This window comes from Pyrgilauda ruficollis, unplaced genomic scaffold (assembly GCF_017590135.1).
Source record: "Pyrgilauda ruficollis isolate IOZ18807 unplaced genomic scaffold, ASM1759013v1 scaffold52, whole genome shotgun sequence".
Lineage (NCBI taxonomy): Eukaryota > Metazoa > Chordata > Aves > Passeriformes > Passeridae > Pyrgilauda > Pyrgilauda ruficollis.
This window is the reverse complement of record NW_024526822.1, coordinates 83,991-104,498: the sequence shown is the minus strand read 5'-3', so window position 1 is coordinate 104,498 and position 20,508 is coordinate 83,991. Positions and strand designations below refer to the sequence as shown.

At 43.1% G+C, this 20,508-nt stretch overlaps 1 protein-coding gene across 5 annotated transcripts; it reads left to right on the top strand.

Annotated features, from left to right (window-relative positions):
- The first annotated feature begins 11 nt into the window (after window positions 1-11).
- On the top strand, window positions 12-18,257 carry NFRKB (nuclear factor related to kappaB binding protein). 5 transcript variants are annotated; one of them, XM_041480568.1, is made up of 28 exons: window positions 18-101; window positions 209-278; window positions 607-656; window positions 753-893; window positions 1,295-1,496; window positions 1,588-1,715; window positions 2,848-3,022; window positions 3,177-3,278; window positions 3,829-3,902; window positions 4,316-4,400; window positions 4,636-4,816; window positions 5,012-5,120; window positions 5,578-5,704; window positions 6,718-6,783; window positions 7,745-7,824; window positions 7,904-7,944; window positions 8,369-8,429; window positions 9,258-9,432; window positions 9,758-9,864; window positions 10,319-10,442; window positions 10,824-10,900; window positions 11,530-11,750; window positions 12,253-12,529; window positions 13,180-13,398; window positions 13,827-14,603; window positions 15,449-15,555; window positions 16,271-16,406; window positions 17,128-18,257. In XM_041480568.1, exons 4-28 carry the CDS (start codon window positions 771-773, stop codon window positions 17,251-17,253), a joined length of 3,900 nt encoding a protein of 1,299 aa, XP_041336502.1. In that variant the 5' UTR covers window positions 18-101; window positions 209-278; window positions 607-656; window positions 753-770; the 3' UTR covers window positions 17,254-18,257. The 5 variants fall into 5 exon arrangements, with proteins under 5 accessions (XP_041336505.1, XP_041336502.1, XP_041336501.1 ...); XM_041480567.1 differs by lacking the exon at window positions 607-656; XM_041480570.1 differs by lacking the exon at window positions 607-656 and having other exon boundaries at window positions 21-101; window positions 8,372-8,429.
- The last annotated feature ends 2,251 nt before the right edge of the window (window positions 18,258-20,508 follow it).

The following is a 20,508-nucleotide window of genomic DNA, read 5'->3' as shown; positions in this document are numbered from 1 at the left end:
GCGACTCCGGGGCCGCGCGCAGGCGCAGTTCAGCGGGGTGGGGCGTTCGCGCAGGCGCGGCAGCGCCGCCGCCTTCCGCCTTCGGCCGGGCCGCGTGAGGGGTATGGAATAAGCCTGGTTTTCTGTTTTCTTTCCTGTCCTACCCGGTTTATTGCGGGGGTTTATTGCCCTTTTCTTTATTTCGCGTGTTTTATTCGTTTCTTCGCAGCTCAGAGCGGTCCGGCTGTGTCGCGCCGGAGCAGCCGGGGCTCCTGGCCCTGTCACACCTTCAACCTTAGGTAAACCCCACCTTAGACCTGACCTTCGGTTCTGCACCTTAAAACCGCCTTCAGGATTTAAATGTAGTCTGTCCTGGTGTTTAGCAGTGTTGAAAACAGTTCCTGCAGGTGGGAAGGAAAGTGTGATGGGTCAGCTGTACTTCCCAATCTACCTGTCTGGAAAAGCACCATTGGCGTGACCTGTGTTGTAATTGAAGAGTAAATACTTCTCTATGTGTGTTTTATGTATATAAATGTGTGTGTATGTATGGGTTTGACATATATATATATACGTATGTGTGTATATACATACATACACACATACATATGTATATATATATATACACAGATATTGCAGGCCAGCTCCATAGCTTCCATTTAAACAACCACCCATCAAAGGTGGGTCTTCCGTCACTCCTCACGTCAGGATGGATGTATCTGATGTATCTGGGTTTGGGATTTTTGTTTGTTGAGGGTTTTGCTGTCATTGTCCAGGAGCAGGAGGGCTGGAGGATGGATTCCCTGGATCACATGCTCACAGACCCCCTGGAGCTGGAGGGCAATTGCACACGGATCATGGAGGACTGCATGCTGGGCACCACCCGGGTCAGTCTGCCCGAGGACCTCCTGGAGGATGTGAGTAGTGCTGAGACACTTCACCTTATCATAACCTCGGTATAATCAACATGTTTAACTCCCTTTTCGGGGCTTATGGAGCAAACTGGAAAGGGGAGGTGTTTTTGACTGCCTTGGGAAAAGTGTCAAGTGTTTGATTAATCTCAGGACAGTATCTTTTAAATCGATTCTGTTATGTTCTTATTATTTTTAAATTGCCTTTAAGAACATTGTTGCAGGCTTTGAATTTGTTTTCTTGTTAGTACTATCAATCTCTTGACCTTTCCTTTTTATGCTCTCCTGTTTCCTGTGTTTTATAAAACACTGTCTCATGACTGGTGTTACTTAAAAAGCCTCAAGGGCTAGAAAATGGTCAAAGATGTGGCTGCATTTTCTTTACTGCTATTTCTTGCTTTCTTTAGCCTGAGATCTTTTTTGAGGTTGTCAGCTTGTCAACGTGGCAGGAGGTCCTGACAGATGAGCAGCAAGAGCACCTAAAAAAATTCCTGCCTCACTTCCCTGAGAACAACCGAGAGCATCAGAACAAGGTCATCTCAGCGCTGTTCAGTGGGGTGAACTTCCGGTTTGGGAACCCGCTGCACATCGCCCAGAAACTCTTCCGGGGTCAGTCAGCCTCGTGAGCTTCCCTGCGGGTTTGGGGTAAGTTCTCAGCTAGCAGTTGAAAATCCAGGTGTGTGTTTTGTCTTTGTTACAGACGGCCACTTCAATCCCGAGGTGGTGAAGTACCGGCAGCTCTGTTACAAGTCGCAGTACAAGCGCTACCTCAGTGCCCAGCAGCAGTACTTCTATAGGCTGCTCAAGCAGATCCTCGCTTCCCGCAATGTGAGTGTGCTCTGGGATGAATAACTTGTTTTTATTAAAAGTGTCTTGGTGCAGTCACAGTTCTCTGAGGCCTTTTCTTTAATGAACTGAATGAGTAATGCTTCTGAATTTTCCAGTGGGTCAGAGAGAGCTCCAGACCCATTGCTGTATTTGCAGATTTCAGGTTCTGTAACTCTCATAGCTTTCACTTGTGTGACCTGTCTTCTTTTCATGCCCACCTTGTTCCCACTTCCTGCATTTGCACCTTTACAACTTGTTATTTTCTTAACAAGTCATTCTGCCTTTGTTTACCATTTCTGAAGCAACTACAGTTGCTAAATACAGTTAGAAAATACGTGGATCTAAACCTCTGATTCTCATTTCTTAAATCCCTGGTAAAGTCTTCCTCTGTGGATACTTCTGTGAGCAAATTTTTGCCAGCTGAAATGTGTTTATTGCTCATTTATCTTTCATTATACTTAGACATTGAGACATTTGGTATGTAGGGATGAAGAAGAAAGTCTGTCTTCATAAAATGGCCTACAGTGTTGTGGGAAATAGAGAATCCCAGAATTGTTTGGGTTGGAAGAAACCTTAAAGCTCCTCTCATTCCAATCCCCTGCCATGGACAAGGACACCTTTCACTAGACCAGGTTGTTCCTGGCTTTGAACACTTCTAGGGATGGGCCATCCACAACTTAATTGGGCAACAATATGGAATACATAGGAAGTTATTTCCTCTGTAGCCATGAGAGGTAAAAGGAAGTTATTTCCTCTGTAGCCATGAGAAGTAAAATGGTTTTTTGAAAGGACACATCATTACATATTTGTGTGGAAACTACACCTCACACCGATCATTTAAGTTCTTCTCAACAGATCACATAAAATGACAGATGGTGTTATGTGTGCAGAAGAAGGTACAGAAATTTCACCTAGTTTTTTTTCTCCCCTTTAAATGATGGTCTAAAATGCTAGGTTTAAAATCCTGTGTGTGGCAGATACTGATCCTTCCTGAGGTTCTCCTTGTACAGATCTGAGGTGCTGATGGAACCGCATGGTAATCTTGCTGGAAGTTATCTGAGCTGGGCTTACCTGTCCTGGCTTACAGCACTGCAGCTGACTTAGCTAATGTCACATGAATCTCTCCTTTCAGCACTTGCTGGAATTAGCCAGGAAGGGAGGCCCTGACATGACCCTAAGGAGAAAGCATTTCCCACCAACATACGACTCGGAAGAACGAGACAGACGGACACATCGGCGCTACTTGAAGATCCTGAGGGAAGTGAAAGAGGAGTGTGGAGACACTACCTTGTCTTCTGATGAAGAAGGTAATGCCCTGGGCTGAACTAAAGACTTCAGGTGTGAATGGAAAAAGACGCATTTTGGATTCTGGGCTCTACTTCCACTGGCTGGGATCTAATGAACACATGGTAATAGATTGGTGATGGGTCTTGCAGAAGTGAATTTATACCTCTGTTTCAGATCTAATCTCTTGGCCTCCAACTTCTCCAGCACGTTGTTCAAGTCCACCAGTTCCCCTGAGAGTGATCCCCACATTGTCAACCTTGGACATGAAAACTGCAGGTGAGAACCAATGAAAAGGTCAGTATGGATAGAGGGGGGAGAATTACCTTGAAATCTTGCAAGAAATCACCTTTAAAATCTGTTGTTTGATGGGAAATCATGTGATGCTTCATTTTTGCAGTCTCCAAAATAGTTTGCTGTTTTCCCAGTTTAATCTTTTTCTTCTTGCAAGGCCAGTATTTGAACACAAGAGTCATAGTTTCTGTAATATTACTGATTCCTCTGTTATATTTTGCCTTTAGTGGTTGAAGCATTAGCATAGTCCAGTTCAAAATACTTAAGAATTCCTCCTATAGTGACTGTAATCAATTCTGCAAACTCTTTAAGCTGGTTCTGGCTTCTTTTCCATGCTTACATCAGCAGTGAAGTCTGATGACTGAATGAAGCACTGAAATGAATGGATGAATGAATGAAGGAAATTCATATATGGAGAAATTAGTTACTGAAATTTGGAGATTGCTGGAAGTGTAAATGGATAGAAAATGGCATTCTAAGAACTGTGGAAGGTAACAATAGAGGAAAACTCTGCAAATAATTATTTTCATTGCAGACAAGATAGAACTTGGGGAAAGTGATTTAAAGATGATGTTGAAGAAGCACCATGAGAAACGAAAACGTCAGCCTGTAAGATGTCAAAAAGTCTTGGGGGATGGGACCATATTTTAACTTTGATGTTTTTATCTCTTTGCCATAAAGAACAGGGTACTTCTGGGTGACGAAATGATTGCTATTTTTTGTGTGCACCCACGCATTAGCTCTTTATTGTGACCTGCGTTCAATTGTCACTGTATAGATGTAGCTCCTAGCCACATTTATCTTGATAGAAGGACTTTGTAATTTTAATTATGTGTTTTGGAGGGACAAAATTTTGGATTTCAGGGTTAGAAGACTTACCAAATTTTATTGGAGTAAATAATTTAATAAGCTGATCCTGGTTGAGTTTGGTGCATTTTAGTACTTGGGTACTTCTTCACCTTATTGCTGTCTTAAGACTTTGTCCTTTCTCAGTTTAATTTCTCTACTGTTTTCCTGTGTAGGATCACCCTGATCTAGTCACAACAGACCTGACCCTTGAGGACATCATGACTCGAGTGAATGCTGGCAGGAAAGGTTCCTTAGCAAGTCAGTGGATCCTTTGCTTTTTTATTTCATATATGTTGGTTTAAAAACTAGAGGTTTTCTGTTGAGGGGAAAAGTGAAGATTTATGACAGCAGCTGGAAAGTTGGAATGGTTGAGGTGTGAACACCATGGTTGAGTACACACAACATACATTTCTAGATACATACTTACATAGTTTATGACTCTCATAGTAAGAAGCTGTCTGAGTATTCTTTTTAACTTTTATTGTATCTGAAGCCTTATTTGACCTCGCAACCCTCAAGAAAAAGGTGAAGGACAAGGAAGATAAGAAAAGAAAGAAGCCAAAGATTATTAAATCTGAGGTGGAAGATTTGGCTGACTCTCTTGGCAATGCAGATGGACTCGCATCAATGTCTCAGGATTTTTCCCCCCTCCCTCTGTCATCTGTCAAAGAGGAGTAAGTGTTCCAGAGGGCCCTGAACACCTAGCATGGATGAAAAAAAATAACATGTTTCAGCTCACGTTTTCTGGGACTGTTTGCAGGCTGCATTTTCATGTAGTTTGGGATGTGTGAAATATGTGGTGTTCATCTTTGTGTATGGAGGTGAGTATTTACTCAGAGGATTTACTCTGCATTCTCTTTCTTTTGAAGACCTCTTGAAGATATGAAGCCATGCCTTGAAATAAATGAAATATCATCCAGCTTCTTTTTCCTTCTTTTGGAGATACTGTTTCTGGAAGGACCTGCTATTCTCTCTGTGGTAAGGAGCCACATACTTACTAGGAATCTTTGCAGGAAACACAATCAAAGAATAGAGGAGCTTACAGCTTTGTAATAGTGACTTTTCTCCAGACTTACTTTGCTGTAAATTATATAATAAGATTTAGATTACATATTAAAGAAATTAAACCCTGTGGGAGTGCTACCACATTCTGGTTTTAACGTGTTTCATGAGTTTAGTCAGTTGAATCTGTGAGTCTTCCCATACCCATTCTATAGGTCATGGTTAGATATATTTTCTGTATTAAGGGCAGAGATGGGGAAGTGTTTTCCCCTTCTTTCGTGCTGTGATTACTTGAAAAAGTCAGGTGATTATTTCACGTACATAAAAAAACCTTTTTGTCCCCTGCATATGTTCAGCTGGTTTGTTTTCTGTGAATACAGTCATAGTTTAAACTTGTGAGATCATTAATAAAATAATTATCTTTCCTCTTTAGCTTGAAGATAAAGTTCTCGATTGGCAATCTTCTCATGCCAGTGCACTAAATAACTGGTTCTCCTTTGCCCCTAACTGGTCTGAATTGGTTCTACCTGCCTTGCAATATTTGGCAGGTGATAGCAGAGGTAAGAAGAGATGTTAAAAATACTAATTGTGCTTGTTCCTCTGTTCTAGTCAGTGCTGGTTTGCATTATAGCTCGAATCAACTTTTCATTCATCACTACAATAAATCCTTGTATTGCTGGCAGTGTTTCTGTGATAGGCTGTTTGGCTGACATGTCTTGGTTGTGGTCGACTTGTTCTGCATGTGGATAGTAGATAAGACCCAGCATGATTCCCAAGTATGTGAAAATGTCTGTGAAATTGCCTCTAGACAGACAGTTTCTCATATTCTGATCGTGGCTTCAGGCAGGGTATTTGAAGCAGGAAGGTACTAGTCTCTTTCCCCACAGTTTGAAGTTGTAGTTGTCTTTGGAGATAATAAAAATCAAACTGGATGATGCCCTGAGCAATCCATTGAAACATGAGGTTGGCCCACTTTGGGCTTGGGCCAACTGAGTTTCAGCCATTCCTTTCAAACTGAATTATTCTGTGGTTCTGATTTGCTTAGTGGGAAGTTTTAAAGGCAAAGACAGAGTAGATTGTGGTGGCCTTGCAGCATGTTGTCCATAATGCTGGTGAATACTGTAAATCTCAATTCTCTTCCCATGAGCCCATGAATTTTCACTGTACAATAACAGTCCCTGGGGCCTCATATTTCTTTTTCCTCTTCAGCTTGAAGATAAAGTTCTCAACTGGCATATTTTCTCATCCCAGTGCACTAAATAACTGGTCTGAAAATGGTGAACAGCAGGAGCAGGCTCTAAGCTGACAGCCTGTTGTTGGAAGGTTCATTATCCTGTTCTGTTCCTTCCTTGTGCTTGCCCTTACACTCTGAGATGCTCGCCTGTCCCAAGACGATAAAGGGATCCTATCCCCTTCCCAAGGGCAAGGATAATTTAGAGATGCACTTACATAATCATTTAAAATGCTCTGTCTGTCACTGTGAGTCTTTAACTTGACAGTTTGCATATCCACAGTAGGATTTTGAGGTTGGACAATGGTATAATGTCCCTGACATGGACATTTTTCATTGTAGATGCTCCTTCCAGCTTCTCACCTTTTGTTGAATTCAAGGAGAAAACTCAGCAGTGGAAGTTGCTTGGTGAGTACCTTGTGTTCTTCTATGATGTGTACTATAGTAAAGGTTTGTTGTTTTCTCCAGGACTTTACTTTTCTTCTTTCTGCAGCCTGAGAAAAACACAAACAGAGCTGTTAATTCCATGGTTAGGCATTTCTTTTCTTTTAGCTGAGCTAATACATGTTTTGGATTTGAGATGTTCACAAGACATCAGTATCAGCAGCAGACAGAGCATAAATGAACAAAGGCTGTATTTCTTTCTGTTGCTGACTTAACCATGTTTGTCAGCCTTCAAATTTGTCTGAAAACCTTCATATTTTCCCTTCTGTAGAGCATATCTTCTGATGATTCATAGTAATTAGTAACTACCACAATTGCAAAGGAATTAAGCTTCTCTGTAGAGCAAACTGACACAATTCTCATTTTTAAAAGTGGGAACCAAAGAGCAACTTAATGATAAATGTGCTCAGGCTCATATTGATTCAATTACAGATGTTCCGTGTTCATGTTCATTCCTTTAGTTACTACACAGAATTTCTCATTCTTAACTATGGTGATTCTAGTGATCATATTTGCAGGCTTAAACTGGCAGAGATTTGGAGTCAGGAAGCTTTTCCTTTGATCCCTTTCGCAGTTTTTGGTGGAGGTTATGTAGGCCACTGTTTCTGCTCATGGATTCAGTAACTGGGATTACTTCAGAGAGTGGGAACAGGTGACAGTGTCCCAGACAGTATCTTGCTTTCTGTACTAGGAGTTGAAGCACCATCTTTTGTACTGGCACAGGGGAATCACTGGGATTTAGTATTTCCTAAACCTGGAGGTGTTCAAATATTGCAGTTTGCACATCTGTGGCTGCTGATGCATTGAGGAGAGAAGGGAACAGGAGAGGAATGGGAATTACAAGCATCTAACAATGGCTTTTAATTGTTAGGCTTCCTAAGAATTAAAAGGGTTCTATTTTTACATTTTTGTGACTTCTTACTAGGTAGTTACCAAGATCACGAGAAGGAACTGGCAGCACTGTTTCATCTCTGGTTGGAGACCAAAGATCAGACTTTTTTCAAAGTGAGTGAGACAAAAATCACCTTCCAGGAGCTGAAACCTGACTGTGTTCTACCCAACATTTATATTTCTTTCTCAATAGGAAAATGAAGACAGCTCAGATGCCATGCCACTGCCCAGAGTGTAAGTGTGTAACACTGCTTGAAAGCCTTTGTAGTGCTGCTGAAGCTGTGAGATTTGGGCCTTGTGCCTCTGGATGTTAAAATAAAACAATTTTACGTCACGGGGCAAGAGAAGATTTGATAGTTTGATTTTATAAATGCAGTAACTGGACTTCATGAAATCGACTGATTTTATCCAAGTCCACATATATTATCACAGCAAAGCTGAAGTCTAGCTTAGGTTCTGCTAATGAGATTATTTATCGTCCTTGCTTGCCTTCAGGTAGTGCACACAGCATACTTTAAGATCTCTGCAGGGCTTGCTTTTGTTACCATAAATGCTTTCAGGATTTGTTCAGAAGAATTTGCAGAAGGATGAGGGGATTCATTGTTTGGGACTGTTGTGGGCTTCTTGTGCTCAGAACTGATGGTGCCCTTTGTTTCAGAAGGACTGACTATGTAGTCCGGCCTAGCACTGGAGAGGAGAAACGGGTGTTTCAAGAGCAAGTAAGAGACTCTTCATTTTAAAGGCACTTGTTAAAACAATTGGCCACTAAATCAGGAGAATTTGTGTAGGATGGCAGTGTTATACTCTACACAAATGTAGTTAATGTGAAGAATTGATATGTTGCTTCTGCCTTGAAGGCAGTATCTTGGCCTTGTATAAAACATGCTAATGACATAACCTTGTTTCAAAACCCTCAGTATTTCCAGTGGGTAACATGAATTTTGTAAAAACTAATTGGATAAAATTAATGAAATTGATAGTGTCAGTTGGTTGTGCTAACCCTGCTGTCTCATTTGCCATCCTCACCATCCCCTACTTACCTCTTTAGTTTTTGGCCATGTATGTGTGCAATCAAAAAATAAGTGTCAATAAGTGCACCCATCCACTTATAGTTATCCTATCTGTAGTAGATGCAAATGGGAATTAGAGGGAAAACACATGATGGGGATTCTTCTCCCTTCTCTCTGTGTGCTGTCTGCAGGACAGAATTTTTAAGTTAAATTTTGGAAATCTCTCTTTAGCCAGATAAAGGAAGGAAGAGGAAGGGGGCAGAAGGTGTATCTCTTACATTTTTGGCACCTCTCTAGTCTGTGCAGCTGCTTAACAGTGAATGTGTTGCATCTGCACACCTTGCTTAGGTGGAGCATTGTACTTTGCATGAAGTAGTTTGTGATTTTCTTGATCCAAAATAAGTTTATATAGCAGTATTTGAGCCTTTAGTTTAAAAAGGCTTTGTCTAGAGAATGATAAAAACTTACTTGGTAATATGACATCAGGCTTTGCTGTATGTTTCCTGGTAAAATCAGTGCTCTTGTGTCCACCTGCAGGAGCGTTACCGTTACAGCCAGCCCCACAAAGCCTTCACCTTCCGGATGCATGGCTTCGAGTCGGTTGTTGGTCCTGTGAAGGGGGTGTTTGACAAGGAAACCTCCTTAAACAAAGCCCGGGAACATTCTCTCCTGCGCTCAGACAGACCAGCTTATGTCACCATTTTATCCCTTGGTAAGGTCATGGCCAGAAAAACCTTTTTAAAGAAGAAAAATATTCCTCTGACCCCTAAAACAATGACTTCAGGAATCTACATTGGGGTTGAATGCTGTTCCTCAAGTTCATTGCTATTAGCACAAAGTTGGCACAGATGATGTACTTTAAAACGATCCTTTATAATCTCTCCTCCTTTTTGAGGGATTTTTGGGGCTAGATTTTAGTGAGCAATTAGGCACTGTGAGAACAAGGGTAATAGAGCAGTCCCAAAATTTATCTGATGGAGTACCGGAGTACCGCTGTCCAGTTACAGCTGGAAGTTTAAGCTCTGGTTTTGTTTCAGTTCGTGATGCTGCTGCTCGCCTTCCTAATGGAGAGGGAACTCGAGCTGAAATCTGTGAGCTGCTCAAAGATTCCCAGTTCCTGGCTCCAGATGTCACAAGTGCTCAGGTAAGTTCGATGTCATGTCTGGCCGCAGATTCTCATGAAAATACACTGCATGGACCTAGGCAGTATTCAGTGGCAAAGGCCCAATAGTTTTTATGTTGCTGTGATGAGCAAAAGAGAGCTGTGTACTACTCTGATGAGCTGCTGCAAATCTGCACCAACTTGGGATGAGGAGAAGCCAGCTAGAAAAGCCACAGAGTTAACACTGTCATGGAGCTGCTCACATTTTAGATTGAGAAACAGTTTCAGAGCATTGCTGGAAGCTCCATGTAACCCAAGGTGGCAAACACCATCCTGTGATGCAATATCTGCCCTCAGTCAGTTCTCACTCAGATGAAGATTGCTTGCAACTTACACAACTTACTTATTTTTATACCAAATAAGATCATCTTTCTATGCATCAGTTTTGGCTAGTCCAGCAAAGGATATCATGTCATCTGTGAATTCTGAACTTCAGGTTAACACTGTTGTCAGTGGTGCTCTGGACCGATTGCATTATGAGAAAGATCCCTGTGTGAAATACGATATTGGGCGGAAGTTGTGGATCTACCTACACCGGGACAGGAGCGAGGAAGAGTTTGGTAAGCCTGGGTTGGTGATGTCTTAAGAATTAAAAATGTTGATAAAGATGGATAATGAATATTAATTTGTCAGTCTAGCTTTTTTTCCTAGTCAGTTTGCTTATGTTAGTCCTTCAGCACTTAAACCTAGTCTTAGAGAGCACTGTGTCACTTTGAACCATTTGTTTGAAAAATACCATCCCACGTGCAAGAACTGCAGATGTTTTTATGTGTCTTATTTTCAGTCTTTTTGGCTAATTTACTAGATGTTTTTCTTTGCACTGTTTACATGACGTGCGTTTAATTCCTTGTCTGAAGAAGAATCCGCACGTCTTACTTAGCTTCTTCCTTAAATCAGTCTGCTTGTGTTCAGGAGCTCTAACCATTAATTTGTCCTTGCAGAACGGATCCATCATGCTCAAGCTGCTGCAGCAAAGGCCAAGAAAGCTCTTCAGAAGCCAAAACCTCCAGCTAAAATGGTAGATTTCTTTGGTCAGGGTTTCACAGCTGCTTTTGGGATTGAGAAGGAGATTAGTCTTAATTTAATCCATAAATTCTGCATCCATAGCAGGTGATGAAAATTACCACGTTTGAGTTAGCAATTCATGATGTATATGAATGTCAGTGCACAAAATGAACAGGGAGAGAACTTTTTCTCCACACAGCTTCCACTGCTATCCTCTCATTTGTGCTCCCTATCAAAGGGATGGTCTTTCAGATCTAGTTTTGAGGTTAATTTGTAACAGGGTGTGTGGAACACATCTGTTCTCCCCCTTGCTGTGCTGAAGTCATCAGGGTTTGGATGTCTGATATTAAATATTTCTGAAGTACTTGTCTGTTGGCACATTAACCGCGGTAGAAATCTGCATATTCTGAATGTTTGTCACAACCAAGGTGCACTTTTCTTTGAGAGCCGGAGCAGCCAAACACACCAGTTCATCCAGGGTTGCAGCTGGGGAAAAGCAGACAGCCAGTCATGTTTGATTTCAGGATTTAACAGCAGGGCTTCGTTTGCCACCATACAGAGCTCAGGTTGAAGTGCTCAGTCTACTGTAAGGTGAAGCAATTAACCCCAGATTTTGTGATGCTGGATGTGGTTTCTTTGTAGAAGTCGAATAGCAAGGAAGGTGCTGTGAAAGCCCTCCCCAGCAGCACAGCAGATCCTAGTCAGCTGAGCCTCAGTGACTCCAGCATGCCACCAACTCCTGTGACTCCCGTGACACCAACTGCCCCTGCATTGCCAGCAACACCCATCTCACCCCCACCGGTGTCTGTGGCCAGCAAGAGTGTATCTGGTGCTGGGTCAGAGCCAGCAAAACCCAGCCAGAGGTACTGCTTCTGTCCCCTATGTCATTTGGGAATGCTGCTGGCTGTTTTTCAATAATTTGTATAATTCAGTAGTGAGGGAGTTGGGGTTATTTAGCCTGGAGAAGAGGAGGCTCAGGGGTGACCTTACCATTCTGCAATTCCCTGAAACGGGGTTGGAGGCAGGTGAGAGTTGGACTCTTCACCCAGGAAACAGCAGCATGACAAGAGGGCATAGTCTCAGGCTGTGCCAGGGGAAGTTCACGTTGGGCATTAGGAGGAATTTCTTCACAAAACATGATTAGACATTGAAAGAGGTTGCCCAGGGAGATGGTAGAGTCTCCATCCCTGGAGGTGACCAAGGAACAAGTGGACATGGCACTCAGTGTTCTGGGCTGGGTGGCAGGATGGGGATCAGTCACAGGTTGGACTCAATGATCTCAAAGGTCTTTTCCAAACTCAGTGATTCTGTGATTGTGTGAATTTCCTACATCTTTGCTGACCTACTGGCTCTGTCTTTCCATAGTGTTCTCCTTGTGTCTTCTCCCACCATGCCCCAGCTGGGGACATTGCTGTCCCCAGCTCAGAGCTCACAGGCGCAGTCGGGGCCAGCGCCCACCCCGCATGTGGTCAGTCACAGCAGCTCCTCAGGCCTGCCACAGGTCCGTGTGGTCACTGCTCAATCCAGCCTTCCAGCTGTGTCCCAGCAAGCCCCAGTGGTCACCCAGCAGCAGCAGCAGCCCACATCAGTGCCTCAAATCCGTGTTCCAGCTACAGCCACACAAACCAAAGTGCTTCCTCAGGTGAGTTGGAAGGGTTAGAGTATCTGACATCTGATTGACTTGCAGTGTTTTGGTGTGATGCTCAGGCATACTGTGCTCATTTGGAGCATGCACTAACTGCAGGTAAGAGCACAGAAAAAGTTTTACATACGCAATACTGTTCAGTGCTCTGTTTTTCACATATTTACCTGGCATCATTAAATTGTGCATTACATAAAAAGTCCATAGAGCTTGGAATCACAGAATCCTTAAGCTTGGAAAAGACTGTCAAGATCAAGTCCAGCCATGAACACAGCAACACTACCATGTTCACTGCTAAACCATATCCTTAAGTGCATTGTCCACACATTTTTTTGAATGCTTCCAGGGATGGTGACTCCACCACTGCCCTGGGCAGTCTGTTCCAGTGCTTTACAACTCTTTCTGTGAAAAGAAATTTCCTAATATCCAGCTTAACCTCGCTGGTGCAACTCAAGGCAAATTCCTCTTGTCCTGTCATTTGTTACCTGGAAAAAGAGACTGACACCGACCTCACTACAGTTCCAAGCAGTTGGGATCCTTGCAAGGGAATTCTTGTGAGCTCCCCTGAACTCGCAAGCTAACAGAACACGAATCACTAGACTGTTTCTACTGTGGTAGTCTGCTCATAGTCTTCCTCTTCTCTTCTGTAGGCTGTGATGACTCTGCCTGTAAAAGCTCAAAGTAGCCCTGTGCAGGTGCCAAGAGCAGGAAGCTCCATGGCCAGCCAGGCAGGTATCACTGTGACGGGGCTGCCTGCAGTGTCCAGCCCTGCTGTGAAGCCAGTGACCAGCTCTCCAGGCAGTTCTGCAGCCAGCACCTCCTCCACCACTATCATTCAGAATGTGGCTGGCCAGAACATCATCAAGCAGGTGAGAGGGAGGGAGAGATTTGGAAATGGGCTCCACAGCCTGATTGCTTCCTGTTGTGCAGATGTGAACATTTGAGAGCTGTAATGTTGTGTAAGTTGATGGACTGTGCGGGCTGACACAGTTGCTGGTTTTGTGTGTTGGAACCCTATTTTCGCATACAGGTGAAAGATGCGTTTGTGCAGGTTCTTCAGTGATCTCTCCTTCATTTTGTTTGGAAAAGAAACCAGCCTCACAAGAGGCTATTTCAGATGGGATTGGGAGTGCCATCTGATGAACAACCAGAACCATTTTCAGTAGTGTACTGAGTGCTAGTCTTATTCCACTTGCATTCTAGTGGGAGCAAACATCATCCTGTTGGGAAGTTCTACTTTGAGTGTGTCTTGGACCTTGTCCCAGTTTGACAGAACCATTTCTCTGGTCTCTCCCAGGTGGCTATTACAGGACAACTTGGCGTGAAGACCCAGGCTGGAAGTGGCATTCCACTCACAGCAACCAATTTTCGGATCCAAGGGAAGGATGTGTTGCGCCTGCCCCCGTCCTCCATCACCACGGACGCGAAGGGACAAACGGTGCTGCGCATCACTCCGGATATGATGGCCACCCTGGCCAAGTCTCAAGTCACTACTGTCAAACTGACTCAGGACCTCTTCACAGCAGCTGCAGGAAGCAGTGCTGGAGGGAAAGGCATCTCTGCGACTTTGCATATGACATCCAATCCTGTCCAGACTGCTGAGTCTCCAGCTAAGACAAGCACGGTGTCTCCTGCCTCTTCCAGCCCAGCCGGAGGCACCGTGGTTAAAGTGACTCCTGACTTAAAGACTGCAGAGCCAACAAGTTCTGCTTTCCGCCTGATGCCTGCCCTGGGCATGACTGTGGCAGATCAGAAGAGCAAAGCCATAACCACGGTGGCATCCACGGAGGCCAAGCCAGCTGCCACGATCAGAATTGTGCAGGGGCTGGGGGTGATACCCCCCAAAGCTGGGCAGACCATAACTGTAGCCACTCATGCTAAGCAGGTGCCGTCGTCCTCGGCAGTGAGCGTTGCTGGCACAGGTCACACCTCCTTACCCACCATGAGTGCCACAGTGTCCAAAGCAGTTGCTGTGGCCTCAGGAGCTGCGGGAGCCCCCATAACCATTGGTACAGGAGCCACGGCTGTGCGGCAGGTGCCCGTCAGCACCACAGTGGTATCTACATCCCAGGCAGTGAGTAATGCTGAGCTCTAACTGGGGATGGGGAAAGAAGGGGGGTGCCAAAATACACTGATGTTTAATGGCTGAAAACTGCTCTTTGCATCCACAGAGACTCAAATTAATATGGCAGTCATACAATGGTTGTATTTAGGTTGTAAATTTTAGGTTGTAAAGGACATTAAAGCTCATTCAGTCTCATCCCCTGCCATGGGCAGGGATACCTTCCACTAGATCCATCCTCATCCAGCCTGGCCTTGAACACTTCCAGGGATGGGGCCGCCACAACTTGTATTCTGGGTATGGGTCTGCAACTCATTTAATGGTGTTGAAATTGCAGCTAAATGCCCCCAAAAAGTCAGATACTTCCCTTATCTCCTTTTGCAAGTGAATGAAATAAACTTGGCATATCTGAAGTCCTGCCTCATGCAGCTCTGTGTCTTGCCCCACACCTTGGCAATAATTTCCCTTGGAATGGTGTCATAGAACATTCAGAACTAAAAGTGCTTGTTACTTGTATTAACTTTTTTACTGATTTCACCTTTTAATGCTATTTTAATTCCCAAATCTGAAGGCACTACAAACTGTATTGTGGTTACATAAGCTGAATGACACTATGGCCTAAGGATAAAAATCATGGATCCTGTGGTGCAGAGATGATGTGGATTTTCAGGGGTCAGGAAGCTGTGTAGTTTATGAGAGGGAGGTGAATTTTAAGGAGCCTGAACTGGAGCACAGATTTCATCAGCAAAGCTCCTGCTGGTTTCTGCTCACAGGACTCCCACAAAGCAGCAGATACTGTTGGATAGTTTCTCTGCTGAGCTCCCCGTGGCTCCTCATGTGTTCTTCCCATTCCCCAGGGCAAACTTCCAGCACGGATCACAGTACCCCTGTCAGTGATCAGCCAGCCAGTGAAGGGCAAGAGCGTGGTCACTGCTCCCATCATCAAGGGCAACCTCGGTGCCAAGTGAGTGCTTTGCATCTCATAGTTCTGCCTTAGAAATCGGCTGAGGAAGGTCTGTGTTCGGTGGGTTCCTGGGGAGCAAGCAGACAGAGGCTGGAACAGGATTGCAGTCTGTTGCAAGAAACTGAGTGAATATGGTGTCTACAATGAGATTGTAATTTTTAGTAATTTGAGATGCAGGTTCTAGCAAATACACCGAAGAAAAAAACATTTTGTGCCTTGAAGCCAGCTGTTCAATTAGTTCTGTGTGTTGAGCAAGAATTAAACACACTGAAAAATACCTGTAATCTGAGGCCATCTCTCCATTCAAGAGAAGTTAACTGCCTTAGTGAGAATTCCTGTGGCATTCAGATATTGAAGGCTTTTTGTTTATTCCTCCATAAATTCTGATAGTGTCTCCCTTAGTTAATATTTCAAGTGCTCAGCTGTTTTCTGTATTGAGAAGGGTTCAGGTCTGATCAGGCTAACACAGTGTGTGCATGGTCCAGAGTTAATGGGTGTGATTTGTGTGCTAAATTCTCTGTCAGTTATAAATACTGACATAAACTTGTCGCTAGTGTATTTGCCAGTTTTATGGGGGAAGAAAAACCCCACTATTTGAAACGCTTAGTACATGTGGTAAAACTATAATCTACTAGCAATTGAAGAATGGTTTGGAGTTGGAAAGATTGAGCCTGCTGTGCTGTTTACTAACCTTTCAACAATTATTTTTCCTTAGCATCAGTGGATTAGGCAGAAATATCATTCTGACTACAATGCCAGCAGGGACTAAACTGATTGCTGGGAACAAGCCTGTGAGTTTTCTGACTGCACAGCAACTACAGCAGCTGCAGCAGCAAGGCCAAGCAACACAGGTAAGGGCACCTGGAATGATCATTCTATTTGCTTTTTAATGACTTAACATCTCCATGAGGACTTTACACTGGATACATGGGTTGCAGAAAAAAACCAGGCACACAGCTTGGTTGTAGTGTCTGCATTAAGCACATGGAATCCATCATCACCTTTACGTTCTCTCCATCCAAATAAAGTTTTTAAATGTTTTTGAAGTACTACCAGTATAATGAATGTAAAACCAAAGGTCTTGTCAGGATTTTTCTATACACGCAGCAGTCTTTGTAGTGCTTTGTACTTTGGCTTTTGTGGGTCACCTTTTCTTGAAGCTTTGCATATCCATCTTTCTGTCTGGAAACTTATTGTTCTGTAATTCCATATAATTAATCTGCATCAACAGCTGATACTAACAAGTCTGTAGAAGTGAGGTATCCAATGGATCCATGTCCTTCTTCTGAAAATGTGTAAAAGCAGCTGACATACAGGTTTTTATTCAAACTAGTTTTCAGGCCTTCCTCTCTAATCTGGAAATCTCCTGTTACCATCTCACGTGGGCAGTGGATGGAATGATCTTCTTTTGACATATTCTCTTCTGGCAGTGTTTTTGGTGCTTGGTGTTGTTCCAATAACTGAGTTTTTGTTGGCAGCAGAAGCAGGTACTTCGCCAGAGCACAGTATAGGTGCAGTCATTGTGTCACCAGGTTGTTCTTGAGACAAGTTATTTCTTTCCATTTCACACAGGTGCGAATTCAAACAGTTCCAGCCTCCCATCTCCAGCAGGGAACAGTCTCTGGCTCAAGTAAAGCAGTGTCCACTGTGGTTGTGACAACAGCTCCATCTCCAAAGCAGACTCAGGATCAGCTGTGAGCACTGGTTTGAACATGGATCACTTTCTAAGGACTTCCCTGAGCCTGTTGTCATCCTCCATCCAACCAAACACCTGAGGCTGCCTAACCTAACAATTCCAGCCATGGCTTGGAATTGGACTGGATTCTGCCCTTGCTTCTCCAGGGTCAGCACTGCCATGTCTGGGTAGAAATTCCACAGAAAAAAACATGCTGTACCTGCAAAACAAAATGTTTCAATCCAGATGTGAAAATCCAGGTTCTGTGGAATTGATGATTTAAAAAATGTATTGCTGTTTTTTGTTCTTTTTCCATCCAAAGGACTTCTGGCAAGTACAGTTCCTGTGCATTTTTGGTTGTAGACAAAACAGTTATCCTGGATCTTCATTAAGCAGGGAAGGTTGCTTGGAAGGGGTTATTCAGGGGCTTTTCAAAGTCATGGAGAAAATGTCTGCTTTTACTGGAGTCTAGCTGTCACTGCTGTTATCTAGTGACTCAGGATGGTGTCTTTGTCACCAGAGTTATTGTTACTCACATCCATGTCAGGTTACTGTCAAAGACTGGGTGAGAGTCAAAGTGGTTTGTTTTGCTGTAATAGAGTGAGTGACCATGGGGGGGGAAAGGGAGATGAGATACAGAAAGTCACTGTGTGAACAAGTGTGTCAGCAAATGGGACTGTAGTGGAAAGGAAAAAGTTGATGTTCAGAAGAACAATCCTCTTTTAGTTTTCTTCAATATAGAAACCTTTTTATCAGTGGAAACAAACTGTACCTTGGTTTAAAAGGTTGGAATATGTTTTCAAATACACCCAAACTGTTGTCTCTTGGGTTCTGAAGAAATACTTTAACCCGCAACCCTGGCCATTAGTTTTGGTTTTACTTTTGTAGTTTTATCTGTATATGTAAATATTTTTGAATTTTGCACATACTGGAGATGGATTTGTGACTGTTCTGACATGACCTTGAAGCTGAATGAGATCAAAAGATGTGCTGGACCAGGAGAAGAATAAAAGTGTAGAAAGCCTTACAGATCTCTACCATATCCTTTTGGTTCTCTACAGCATGTTTTGTGTACAATCATTGTCCAGTCCAGCTTGCCAAGGGCTGATAGCCTGTCCCATCTTCTTGATAAGATGGTTCTTTTTAACCTGGTCTTTTTCTGTAGGCTTTTTTTTTTTTTTTTTATTAAGATGTGGTTTGCTCCAAGTTATATATTATAGAATATAATACCTTTAAAGAACCAGATTGTACAGTTCAGGACTGTTGTGGTTGGAGCTCTGTGTGTGTTACTGTTTTGCTGGGCTTCAGGCTGGGGTTGTGGATCTTACTGTACTGTATCTAACCCACCTCCCACTTTGAAGGAAAACAGATATTTCAGTAAGAAAAGAAGTGACTGGATATAAATACTGAGTTAGCAGGACACATCAGTTCAGCATTTGAAAGCAAGTGCTTGAGTTGTGGTTTATATGCTTCACAATTTGGAGTGATAAAGGTTTTCTGTCCTGCTTTGTCATGTTTGGGACATGTTTTGCACATTTATCAATCAGGAGCCAGCAGAAAGGCGGTGGCATGAGAGGGAGGTGAGGACATTCCGAAGTCCATTTAGTTGTGAAGTTAAAAGACTAAATTAAGCAGGCAACAAGCAATTTCCTGCTATTGCTTATGTGAAAGAGCCTTTAAATTCAAAACATAATCAAGATAATCCTGCTATGTTCTGTTCATAATTAATAAATTATTAATTAACCTACAGTCAAGTGCTGAAAGATAGTTACATTGTGAAGACCCTTTAATTTCTGTCAATCCTCATGACTTGCTTGCTGGGCACAGGAGGTTTTGGAAGTATTAAGCTTAAGAAAACAAGAAACCTGCATCTAATCCCAGAAGCTTAGTGTGTCTCAGGTAATTGCTGCTGGTTTTACGTGTCTTGCTGTTGATCACTGTCCTACTTTTGAGCAACCTTTGCATCCTGGCTGCTTCTCTTAGGTTCCTGCTCTTTTACTTTGAAGTCTGGTTTTTGGGGAAAAGACCATCAGACACCAGATGGGCTTCTGATTTTGAATGGCCATGTGCTGGCTTGGGTAGGAAGTGTTTATCCTAGCTTTCAAGAACAAAGTACAGCCTGTTGGGATTCAGCTACCACCTGTCTGATGAGCTGCTCCACTCTGGTTGAAAAATAACCCCTAAGCTACTGCAAGTCAAGAGCCCTTGTTTTTAATAAGTAACTTTTAACTTCTACACATGAGGCAGAAGGGCAGAGAAGGGCTGCAGTGGTTTTGTGGGATGTGCTGAGACTGGGGGAGGGTAACTATAAACTAGACTGTTCCAGGTGGTGTATGCTCCCACATCCTCTCGCTCTGCAGCCTGAAAGCTGTTCTGAATGAGTCCTGCAGTAAGAGCTGCAAGGGCAGCATGCAGGGGAAGAGGGCCTAGAGAAATTATTTATACCGACATTACCCATTTTCCACCTGTCCTGCCTGGAACTAAAGGGGCATTCAGCCTGATTAATCTTTGTCATTACCTTTTCTAGTTAAAATAAGTACAGCCTATTTTGTCACAGTGAGATGCCCACTAGTTATCAAAGTGCCTTGTTTATCTCCTAAAAGCTGTGGATTAGGAGTTTATTTCCACCAAGAGAATATTGTGTAAAACCTGCTTAAAAAAACTGAGCATGCTACACAAACAGCCACAGGCCATTTAAAACCTTTCTAACCTTTATTTTAATAACTGCTTTGTTTTATTTAATTCGTGGGGGAAATCTGTATTTGTATACCTCAGTAGGATGCCCTCATAACCCTGTGAACTCATCTTGAGGTTACCTCAGGTGTTCCTTCCAAAAGAATAATTAATTGGACATGTTTTAACAGTTGATCTTAATTTTCCTAATACCCTTGAAAATCCTAGCATTGGTTTTAGTAAATGCAAAAACCTTGTTACTTGTTTGTCACATCGCAAACCTGAACCACCTCACAACAGACCCAATTCTTGTGCCTGCCACAATTTGGGTACGTGGTGCCCGAGCTCAGGACCTTTCTGGTTGGGTGCTGTTCATCCTGGAGGATGGCAGTCTGTAATTCAGACTTTGCCCCATAGCCTAAACACTAAACACAGAAGTTTGTTGCAGAGCTGTGGGGAAGGGAGAATGTGCTGCTGGGTCCATGCTGGAAACATGCTTTGATAGAAGAAGGGTTTAATCATGTACTTAGCCCCTTTGCAACTGACTTATCTCAATCTGAGATTTATTGGACCCTAGTTACGTGGATAGACCAGATGTGTGTAGA